Genomic DNA, 13102 nt, shown 5'->3' with positions numbered 1-13102 from the left:
ATTATGTGTTTAATATGACGAATTCATGATGAATCAAATGAATTTCTTTTAAATTAATGAATAATCTAAATGTTAATCTGTAATGACTTGTAAGCATTTTTTGATTACAATGATTAATTTGTGTAATCTTTAAAAAATGAGAGTATAACGTAATTAACTATTACATAATTACTTACGTTTACTTAAAATTTAATATTTAGTTTTCAGTTTACAAATATTTTTGTTTTCTTAAAAATAACTCCTTAACTAAGAAAAGACACAGACTCATTGTTTGTGACTTATGAGTATGTGTCTGACTGTAATATCTGTGGTTAAAAACAAGAACTGCCTAAATCGATTTTAGTACTTTTTTTGATTCAATTGAAAATTTTAATTTGTTATAGTGTTAAACTGTATGTTATACAAAATTTGTATCAGCAATTTTGTATCATATATACAATTCCGAGATTATAAATGAAAATATTGAAAATTTGAAATTGAAATTAAATATTAGCAATCGTGCAAGTTCTCGTGATGATATTTTAATTGATTACATTGACCTGGTACACATTACATATATATGATATAGATTCTCTTCAAGACTCGCAATATGTTCTATTTTCTAATTACATATACATATATGTGACTTTTGAGTGCATGCTAGCGTTATAGTATAAAAAGTAAATTGTAGCTTGCTTATCTTTTAAATTGTCCTGATGTCATTGCAAAATTTCATTATTATTTCAATCACGATTAAGATCAGACTAAGTAAATATTTTGTTTTATTTATATTCTTGTGATTTGCATTTGAATTATGATTTCGTGTATATATGTACGTACATTTTTTTTACAAATTAATTTGTAATAAAATACACATTAAACGCATTCATTTTAATTAATTAATATTTATTCAGAAAATTAATAATAATTATTTAATTTATATTATTTGTACATAAACTTGCGGAATTTTTAGAATTTTCTCTGAGTTGTAAAATTAAAATAATTTTTATATTGATTATTATTAGAATAATGAAAAAATATCACGTATACCAATTATATGATAATATAAATTATCCTTTAAAAATTCTTTAAAATTTCTATAATTACAATGAAATGCGTATGAAGCTGTATGAATGTATACTACGCAATTTCTATACTACGTTTTAACTCCTTTTCTGTCATTTTCTTCTGTAACGCACTCTTATAAAATGCGATATTCCTCCTTTACCATCGGAAGTGTTTGCTGCTTAACAATTTATTATTTATACCTACATATTATACTTTTTTTTTAACAATTTTTTCTGACATAATTTATTGTATGTTAGAAATTTGCGGGTATAATAAAATCAAGGACGATTCTTAACTAAAATTCTAAATAAATTTAATTTTTTATTCGTGTTCGGCCGTAATAAGAAATATTTTTACTTCTATTTCATATAATTTACATGCATATCAGATTAAAACGATTGAGTTTGTAATGATTATTGAAATTATACCAAAAGATGTTGATAAATTTAAGAAAATATCACGCAATTTATTGCATTGTATGATGTCATAACATAAAATCAAATTTTCTATATATAAATTAAAAGTCTAAGTAATTTATAGTGCTTTCTTAATAATTAATTGATTAATTTAAAGAAAAAAAGGATTTTATTTATTACATTTGTTAAAATTGCCTATTTTTAGGCGACATATTGAATAACAAGCGATACATTGCAGTGTTATTATTATTATAATTAAATTAAAACTTTGCGTATATGTGTTTATTTTTAATTTTACTATGACCTAAATTTGCTAAAATGAAAAATCCTTTAACTGAATATTGTGCAAATATAAGCAATCTAAGAGTATTTCCCAAAATTTATGAAAATAAAAATGGGGAAAAAAAAAATTAAAATTGGATTAAAAACCACTAATGGAATTTTATGAAAGCACATACTCTTTACAAATGACAATTTTCCCCTTTTCATAAATTCATTAAATATTTTTTGGATGAAATTATTCAATACTATAAATAAATAGGGTAAATTTAATGAATTGTTGCTCTTTCCATAAAGTAAATATATAAGTGCAATGAATTCTGTATTCTGTACTGAATGAAATAATTCTTGTTTTATATTAAAATCTGTTATACAATGCTATGCTAGCGTATTTTCATATCCGATATGTATACATATACATAATGTTCATTAATGTGTGCTTGTTATACACACATATAAAAATTTTTTTTCTTGCAGTTTTTCACTGTATATACGCAATATTATTTACCCTAATTTTCATTATTTTTTAAAAAAAAATTTTTTTATGTATTTTCAATAAATATAGGTCAATGGAAAATATGGGTAAAATTTTTTTTCAATATTTGCATTTTAATTAAAATATCAATGCAGTAATACTATAATTTGATGTTATATACAAAAATTGGGGATTTTTTTTTTTAATTATAATAAATTTATTTTTTGAGTTGGGAATACCATTTGCTTGTGAAAAGTTAATTTTTATATAATAGTATAACTCAATTATGTTTTTGTCTTTTGCGTGGCTATGAAGGCCACTTTTATATACTATAAGTACTTTGAACGAGTATATAAGGAAATCAATGTGATAAGCATGTGTTATAAAATTCTTCTAAGAGAGCTTTAGAGTTACTATGAATGTCTCACATTCTTTTAAATTAAATTTTAAAATTTTTGCTTTTATGAGTTATGAGCCACCACTTAGAAGAAGAGAGTTTCTTGAATGCTATACTCTATGCTGTGAAAGTGTTATACCACGATAAAGTCAAATATTGTTTTTCGCCGAAAATTTATTTAACCCATGTCCTATAATTGAACCAATACATAAACACATTCGTATGCATTTGAACAAGTAATACACAGTCGGGCAGTGGATTTGTTCGTTTTATAATAGTTATGACATTCAAAAACAAAAAGAAACAAACGGGTCACATTGAACGCATATTGTACAATTTTTAGCATGTCATACACAAGAATTTTTGGGGATAAAGTTTCTATATGGAAATGTATAATATCCCTTTATCAATATAAATTTATTATTATTTTAATTATTTTTATAATTATGTATATGTTGTGATAATGACATTTCATTAATCAAATAAACTATTATAGAATATTATTGAACCACAATAATTAATTGGAAATTTTGTAATTAAATTGAATGTCAATTCAATTTATATAATATGTAAAAATGAATTGAAATTAATGAGAATTTGTTTTTTTGTTATTAAATTTGCATTTATATACAAATAATTACGATATTTAATATTCACATACATTTTTGCATTATAATAAGCGTATATTTATGCATAATAGAATTTTTATTCATAATATTGAAATTAACTGTATATTCTTATAGAATACTGAACTCCCTTAATATATGTGGAACTTTATCATTTGTAACTCAAAAACATAAAAATATAAAATTAGTCCTTGATCTACATTATGCAGGATTATAACCACTTTAATAGGCTTTCATATACACGTGGTATGCAAATAATTTTTTATATACACATGTGCATATGCATATTTAGTATAGGTACTCATAAAAACAAATATTATGTATTTATAAATATTTGTATAACTATAAAATTAGTTGAGTTTTTTTATAGGATTTTTTTTATTTGCATATATTCAAAATTTATTTAATATTTTTGCTCATACATTTTTTCTATTGTTATAAAATTTATTTTATAACCCTTATTTACTATTATTAATATTTTTATAAGTAAACTGTACTAGCTATTTTTAATTACAATGATTATTGATTTTTATTCTCTATTCACACACACATACACATACATATTAATAAAAGATAATTTAATGGCTTTATGCAGTGATCACACGAGGAATTGCTATTTTTGTTTTATACAAACAGTTAAATTATAATATGCACTGTTACTCTCTTTATTTATGACGAAGGTGAAATTTTTAATATAACATGAGTTTTTAATAATGGAAAATTTTCGTGTTGTAAAAAACAAAAATGTTAATTTTGGTGTATATAACAGTTTTAATTAAATTAAATAAATAACGGTAAGACTTAATAAAGAGAACTAGTCGTTTTCTTTTTTTAAAATTTTTATAATTTATTTTTTGTTAATTTATTTTTATTTTTTAAAAGAGAGTAAACGTCAAAAATTTATTAACGTCTATTGTTGATCTTCTTTTGCTGTCATTTATCTGAGAGAGTGTGTTCGGAATTATTATTATTTTTTTCTCCCTTTAATTTTGAAATTTAAATCTTCTTATTAAAATTTCGGCAAAACATCTGTCAAATGACTCATAATTTTTATTTGCTTGTGTCACCTACAGGTTTAATAACTTTATTATATTAGTTCAATTTTATTTTTAAATAATTCTTTTCAATATAATTTACTATACCATGTTTATAACGTATATATACCATTTTATGTTATAATAATAAATTTCACAGTATAAAAATATTTATTTATAAAGGATATTTTACGATGGATGTATGTATGTATAGGAATTTATGTAGATATATTGAAGGAAAAATATACCAATCGATATATATGCACACATATTTTTAATAAATTCAATACATTGTATTATTGGAATATAATTTTATATAATAATATTTATGTATATAAAGGTATATACTTACCATTATAAGGTAAAACATGTTCAAATGTAGAAAAAAAAATTAAAACAAAAATCTTTAAAAAAAAAAGCTTTTGTGATGTAAAAAATTCTTAAAAACAAAAAAAATATATTGAAAACTTACCATACCATACAATATATATACTGATACAAATACATACATGTAAAAATGTTTATGTATATTATGGCAATATAATAATTTATTGGTAAACACTTATTCATTAATGCAGTCCTCAAAAAAAAAAAAAAAAACAAGTAAAAAACTGAATTTCAAAAATTCAAGGTGGTTTTACGCGCCAAATATAGAATCTAGAATTTAAATCGAAGTATGTAGTATAACAGTTTACATATTGTATTACTATAGTATATATATTTTTGGATATATATTCATAAATATTTATGTATATATTGAGTATATTAAAATATATGTATTTATATTTAAATAATATGTCAAATACATGCGATTTGATTTATATCATAAAGTATGTATAAGCCTATATATACTATATCTATATATTGTATGAATATATATAACATTAATGTTTTATATTGATACCCTGAATTAAAATAAAAAAAAATGTTGAATTTCTTTTATTCGCGTTTTCGCGTTGTTTTTTTTTTATTTATTTCTGTTAATGTTATGCTTTTCTTTTTATATTTATTATGTTATTTTTTTTCTCTGTGTAATTTATATTAAAAAAAAAATGCTTTGAATATCGTCGAACTTAAAGAAAAAAAATAACAATAATGCTTGTATTGTGTATAATCATTTGATATTTATGTACATACATACATTATTAACATATTTATGTATATCCATACTATATGAATGTACATGTGCATATATATATATACATTCATTATCATACATAAAATGTTATTAAGAAAAAAACACAATAATGTTTTGTATTGATTATAAAAAAAATAAAGATTATGTTTAAATAAAGTGACAATTTTCTGATATATACGAGTATATATATATATATACATAAATATATATATGTATGTATGTATATGCCTATGTACATATATCAGAATGAGATAACAATAAATAAACAAAATTTATGTATATACTAAATTTATATATGTAACATTTTTTGGGTATATTTGTCAAGATTATTATTATTATGTGACAAAGTAAATTTAACCTGTATGTACCTTTACTACTTACTATTTATATATATATGTTTGTATAATTGTGTATATATATACATAGATATACATAATAATTTAGTTTTTGTTTTTATTGTTTTATTTTTTTAATTTGAAAAGCTTTCTTCCCGTTTTAGAAATTCATTCACAATAATAAAAGAGAGACAGACGACGACAGTCAGAAAAAAAAATATTAAAGTATATAGTACTGCATGTAATTTAAGTCAGTCAGTCAGTCATAATTGAATACTCGTTGCGTTAATACCTAAACTAATAAAAAAAAAATTAACAAAAATTAATTATTAAAAAATTATAAAATTAAAAATAAATATATTTTTTTTTAGTATTTAAAATATAAATTTTATTGAAATAATTAAAATTATAAAAAAATTCCGAATATTAACAAAAATTTATTTAAATACAAATACATTAAAATCAAAAGTATTTACTTAATAATAAAAATCGAAATTATTAAAATTATTAATTTATTAATTTAAAAATAAAGGAAAACTAAATAAATTAACAAGATTTAATAAGAGTCGAGTAGAAAGAGAATAAGGATTACGGTCATTTTAAACATTATAAGATTGTTACCTCCACATATAATAATTGCATACAAATATATATAACAGATAAATATATTTTAAAAAATATAAATTTAAATTTACATATATGAATAAAAGGAAATACCTTCAACTTAAGTACGTTTTAATTATAATTCAATTTTTTTTTGTCTTAATAGATTTTTTAAATGCATAATATAGAAATTATATAAGTGTTATACTAATTATATTCAATATATTATATACATATAATAACTAATATAATTTTTAACAAAAAAAAAAAAATTATTTTTAAAATAAAACAATAGTGAATTTATTTTTAAATTCAAGTATAATAATAAAGTTATTAAAAAAAAATCAATTAAATGCTATGTATAACAAAAAAAAAAATACAGAAAAATTACTTAGATTAATTAGAATAATAGTTAGAATACTACCTTGATTTAAATATTTCTTATAATTAAACTTTTCTTCTACTTTTATATTTTATATTTATTTTCAATATATTATGTGTGTGCATTTGTACGTATAATAACTTAACTTTTGTATGATTCACTTGTTTATTGTATTTTGTTATATTTATTTTATATTATGTTTGTATATGTATGAGTATATGAAATATGCATAAAATTTTCGGTAAATATTAATTCCTGTCTTTATATATTGTTGATATATATTGTTGATGATACAATGATATCCCTATAGAATGAACGCTCAAAATCTCACAAATTTTGTTCATAATATAAAGATAGACAGCTGTTTTAAAATTGAAAACAATTTTATATATAATGTAAAATTTGTAAAAGTTAAAAATAAAAATTATTAGTGAAACAAATGTTTCGTTAAATAGAAAATTTTTGTTATATAGCGTGTTCAATATATAGAGATTATACTGTAGATAATAATAAATACATATTTGATTTTGTTTTATTATAGGACAAGTTATAAAATAAAGTAGTTAATTAAATTAGAATTTTGAATAGATTTTTTAATTTTGAAATTAAATTAGAATATTTGTGATTTCGGATATTATGATTTAGGAATAAATTCCAATTTGAATTCGAGTTTTTAGTGGGATTTTGAAAATATTGCAATTTTAAAATTTTCTCATGAATTATTATTTTAATGTTAAAGTTGCTTTTGAAAATTGAATTCAATTGAATTCTGAGATTTAGAATTTTTTTTCTCAAATTTAGAATTATTTTGGAAGTGCTGTCTTTGGTCAGTCAAAATTTTAGTTATTAAAATTTTTGTTTTCTAATTTTTCTGTTATTGTAAGCAGTTTTCTCTTAATAAGAGAATCAATAAGAGTATAATAAACCCATTATAATTTTTGTATAATAACATTGATTTACTTTTCAATTTAATTTTGAATTTGTTATAAAATCGTAGTTTTATGGTGCGAATATTGTAAAATTTAATCAAAAGAGGGCAAAAAATTTTCACTTATCATTTTATATTATTTCATTTATACATTAATAATTTTTGTATGAATTCAACATTTCGGGTGAAACAAGTAGCTATTTCAAAAATATTTTTGTATCTATTTAAAAGTTTAATTCATTTGATTAACAAGGTTAATAATATTTTCATTATTATCATTAGTTTCATTAATTTTATATAAATTTTTATAAAATAATATACTTTCACCTGCTTTTTACTATTATATCGTATAATAAATTAACAAAATAAGATAAAGTATAGAAAAGCAATAGAAAATTTTAATTTTTAATAAATTTCCATTATGTTTGAAGTTATTGTTAATTCACATTTTAATCTTAAAATTGAGTACTTTTTATATTTGTTGCAAATACTGCAACTTGGCAGTATCTATTGTTTATCTTTATCTAATAATAGTTTATGAACTTTACTGTTATAAACTGCTCACTATTTCAAATAAAATTGTAAATTGTACTAGGACATATTGTATACTAGTATATATTGTTAGTAACTGTTATATTTGCATTTTTGCGCTGCGGTACAGCATGTAATTTCCAAACGTACTTTTTTTGTGATCTTTCCTACCGAAATTCAATTATTTTTGTAAATTTTAAAGAAAAAAATCAAAATTTAAAGAAAAGAAATGCCTATAACATTTTTAATTAATGCGAAAATTTAAAGTATTTTATTAAATTTAATTTTGTATCTCTTCTAAAAAATTTATTATATTTGATCAAATTCCATGGCCCATTGCTATTTAACTTTTGAAGCCCTGAATTACTGACATTAAAATGTACAAATTTTTTTGTTTTTTTTTTTTTTTAGAAAAAGTACAAAGTAATTTTACCAGGAAATAATTGATTTTTTTTGTTTTCCTAAAAAAAAAAATCGTGTGGGCACAAAAATATAAAAATTCTTTCGGTTATATATTAATATTCATTACGATAATTGCTAATGACGCATAGGAAATTGTTATTAAAAAAAAACAAAAAATTTCTTTTTGTTTCATTTTTTTTTTTTCGAACTCCTTAAAAAATAAGAATTGATTTTATATCAAAATAAAGGTCATATCAATAAATTATCAATTACAACGTCCCCAATTTAACCTCTTACTTCTCATCATATATCCCATATATGTATAATGTAGGTCTTTACTTAAAACAACTAACTATTATTGGTATTTTCATACATGTGAATTAGTTTTTAAAGAAGAGGAGAAGAACAAAAATACAAAATATTATAATAATAGCAATAGTGAGTAAATGTAACAGTAAAAAAAAAAATTTACGATATTGCATGTAGGTGTCTCTTTTTTTGATTTTTTTTTATATCCGAGAATAAGGACATTTTTGTGTTTATGAATTTATTATTTTCGTTTTGTATGTTATTATTTACCATTTCGGTAAGTTTTATTATGTAGGTGCTTACATGAAAGTAATATTAATTTAAAGAATTATCATTCACGTATACGGGAATTAACGGAATATTTAATTTAAGATTATTTTAAGTTTAATCTATTTCTATTTTTAAAATAGTATATCTATAGGTTTTTCCTTAGAATTCAAATAGAATAGAAATTCTAGATGATATAATAATAATTGTATAATTAATTTATTAATAGAACAATTTCTAAAAATAAAATAAACATGAATTAAATATGGAGTATTTTAAATTATAAATTATAAATTTTTATGCTTATATGCAAATAAGTAATTACCTTATATGTACTTACATACTAAATTACTATTGAATTTATATTAATAATAAATTAAAGCTTTGAGTAATTATTGTTAAATATTATAAAACTGTTTTTCTGAAAATTACGTAGAAAATGTAAAGAAAAATTCCCTTGCATCATAACTAAAGAGGCAACAATCATAAATATTTAATTTCTTTATGAAGAATTAGTAAAAAAGCTTAATTATAAAAAAAAATCTTTCTTTTACATTTTTATATTTTTATAATTGGGGTTTTCAGAATTAATTCTTCTAATTTTTTTTTTTTAATTTTAGCTCATAGTTAGTAGCAAAATTTTATGAATTTGGTTTTTTTTTTTAATTTTTTTTTTGTCATTTGTTTTTTTAACGTGCCATGCCATTCATTATTAATTTATTCTGTGCGCAAATATTTTCACACAAGTTATACAAAATTTGCTGTGCTGTTGCGCTGTATAATTATAAAAGCACACATAGGGAAAACTTATTTGTTTCTTCAAAATATTATTGTTTTCTGTAAATCAGTAAGCATTATTAAGTTTTTGTGTAAACATTAAACATATAGTTAGTTAATCTTAATTATTGTTTAATCAAAATTGAGACCTTATATATCAAATTAATAATTATAATAATTGTAATTATTAAAAATGTTGTAAGGAATTATTGAAATATTATTATTATTATAAAATTATGAAAATTTTTATTAAAATTGAAAAGAAAATTTTCAAAAAAAACTGTTGAGGATTTTCGATGATTCAGATATTGCACTGAAAATTCTAAATTAAATCGTAAAATTTTTTGCACAACCATATATACAAAAATCTGCAAAAACTAAATATTTTACTTTTCAAAATTTTTTAATTTTAATTTTTTTATTTACTTTTTACAGATGGTTTCATGGTAATCTTTCTGGTAAAGAAGCAGAAAAACTATTATTAGAACGTGGTAAAAACGGTTCATTTTTGGTTAGAGAATCTGAAAGTGATCCAGGGGATTTTGCATTAACTGTTAGAACTGATGATAAAGGATCTTCAGAAGATAAAATTACACATGTAAAAATTAGATGGCAAGTAAGTAATTACGTTCGGTGGAAAAAAAAAAATTCAAAACTTAATTATTTTTATGTTTTATTTCACTTTTTTTGTAATGTCTTGTTATTGCATTTTTTTTTTTTAATTAAACAACTTGTTTCTCAATTTGGTCATAATGACTTTGAAGTTTATTTAACAAGTATTATTTAATTTGTGATTTAAAAGTTTTTTAATTGAAGAGTTTTTCTACATTTACTAGTAGCTATTACTAATTATTTATAATATTATAAAGAAAAAATCTTCTAAAATCTTGAATTCATAAAAAAGTAAAACCATAAATGAATGTTCTATAAATTCAATTGATTTATTATAAATTAACAACTTCAATATTTTTATTATTCTGCTTCATTTTTTGTGGTTTCTGTGGTTTTAAAATAAAAAGGTTAAATTTTTTTTTTTGTAATGATTTGTAAAGTTGGTTTTATTTTTGCAATATAAATGCAATAAAAATAATAATTATTAATGACTAAAAAAAAAAATGAAATAATATTAATAAAAATCTTGAATTTTTGTTTTTTTCTAGGATAAAAAATACGATATCGGAGGTGGTGAAAAATTTTCCACATTATCAGAATTAATTGCCCATTATAAAGAGAATCCAATGGTTGAAACTTGTGGTACTGTTGTGCAGCTAATACAGCCATTTAATGCTACTAGAATAACAGCAGCTGGAATTAGTGCCAGGGTCGAAAAATTAAATAAGGTAAAAAATTAATAAATGAAAATTATAAATGTTATATTAAATTTGTGTATATTTTAGGGTGGTTTCTGGGAGGAATTTGAATCTTTACAACAGCAAGATAGTCGTGATACATTTTCTAGGCAAGAAGGCAGCAAAATTGAAAATAAAAATAAGAATAGATATAAAAATATTCTTCCATGTGAGTTTTGTTTTAAAAAATTTAATCTGTATTTTTTTTTTTGGTTTCTAGTTGAAATTCTAGTTGAAAGAAACAAAAAAAAAACTTAGCGAAATATTGAGAAAATTTTAACAAAATGTTATTTATAGCAAAATTGAATATGAGTTCTTTTTAATACGTACTGCTTTTTCTTTTTAGCCATTTATTAATATTAAAGGTGTGAAATACATAACAAATTAACACATTTTGTACCAGTCGCTTAAATTCATAACACACATGCTTCAAAAAATAATCAAATACAAAAACAAACTGCTGTTGTTTTTCTTTCCAAAAATTTCTTTTATAAATTTTACAAAATTTCGTGTATATCTTATGTATTTGTTAAAACAATTTTCATTTAAAATCAAATATTGATTTTTAACTATATTGACTTCAAAGTAGTTAGTAGCTCAAAAAACAAACACAATTATAAAGAATAATCTAATGGAATTTTAATCTTATTGTATAAAAATAAAAGTAGACGTATGTCAAATTTCTTTTATATTATCCATTTATTTGTTTTTAGTTGAATACGTATAAAAAATTTTTTTTTTTGTTTAAATTTCATGTTTTTAATTACATACATATTTTGCTGTATTATTCCAAAGTAATTGATTTTAATTTTTTATTTTTATTATTATATTTTAGTTGATCATACACGTGTTAAATTAAAAGATGTTGATCCAAATATTAATGGTGGAGAATATATAAATGCTAATTATATACGTTTACCAAGTGATTCAGAATATTGTAATTTTAATTCATCATCTGAAAATTTAAATAATAGTATACATCAACAATGTCAGGCATGTTTAGCTGCACAACAACAAAAATGTTGCCAAAATTGTCAAATGTTAAATAAAATATGTGTACAATGTGCCATGAAATCTGTATCACCATCATCAAATTGCACAAATTGTAATAAAAAATCAGATACATTAACAAGTAGACATAAAAGAAGTGAATCAATTACATCATCTTCAATTAATAATGGAAGTAGTATTAGTAGTGGGACAGGTGGTTGCGGTTCCGCTAATGATAATAAATCACAAAAAAATGAAAAAGAAATGTTTAAAACATATATTGCGACACAAGGCTGTTTACCGAATACAATACAAGATTTTTGGAATATGATTTGGCAAGAAAACACAAGGGTTATTGTGATGACGACCAAAGAATATGAAAGAGGTATATGCACATAAAAGAATTTTGATCATTTATATTTGAAATTCTTTTTAGAAAAAACAGAATGTATTGAAATAATTTTTTTTTTGTTTCAGCAAAACAAAAATGTGCAAAATATTGGCCTGACGAGAATCAAACAAAGGAATGGGGCTGTGCTAAAGTAAAATGGGTCGCCGAAAGCTCTGAAAAAGAATATAAGTTAAGAGAATTTTTATTCTCGTGGAGATCTCAACCAGAGCGCCGAATATATCAATATCATTTTATTGGATGGCCAGATCATGGCGTACCCAGTGATCCAGGTTGTGTTTTAAATTTTTTATATGATGTTAATACCAGACAAAATCAGTTAAGCCAAGCTGGGGAAAATCCTGTAAGTTTTTCAAATAAAATTTAAAATTTCAAAATTTATATTAATACTTATTTTTAATTTATAAT

General features: G+C 21.2%; 1 protein-coding gene across 1 annotated transcript in view; it reads left to right on the top strand.

Annotated features, from left to right (window-relative positions):
- The window catches only part of LOC129607648 (tyrosine-protein phosphatase corkscrew), a 43764-nt gene that overhangs the window by 27948 nt on the left and 2714 nt on the right, over window positions 1-13102 (top strand). Inside the window, exons 4-8 of the mRNA XM_055518785.1 lie at window positions 10382-10562; window positions 11107-11286; window positions 11344-11464; window positions 12131-12670; window positions 12763-13037. Coding sequence (XP_055374760.1) covers window positions 10382-10562; window positions 11107-11286; window positions 11344-11464; window positions 12131-12670; window positions 12763-13037 — 1297 coding nt within the window. The remainder of the gene's footprint in view (window positions 1-10381; window positions 10563-11106; window positions 11287-11343; window positions 11465-12130; window positions 12671-12762; window positions 13038-13102) is intronic.

The sequence above is a fragment of the Condylostylus longicornis genome, unplaced genomic scaffold (assembly GCF_029603195.1).
Source record: "Condylostylus longicornis isolate FDR11 unplaced genomic scaffold, ASM2960319v2 ptg000028l, whole genome shotgun sequence".
Lineage (NCBI taxonomy): Eukaryota > Metazoa > Arthropoda > Insecta > Diptera > Dolichopodidae > Condylostylus > Condylostylus longicornis.
This window is presented reverse-complemented; position numbering and strand designations above follow the sequence as displayed.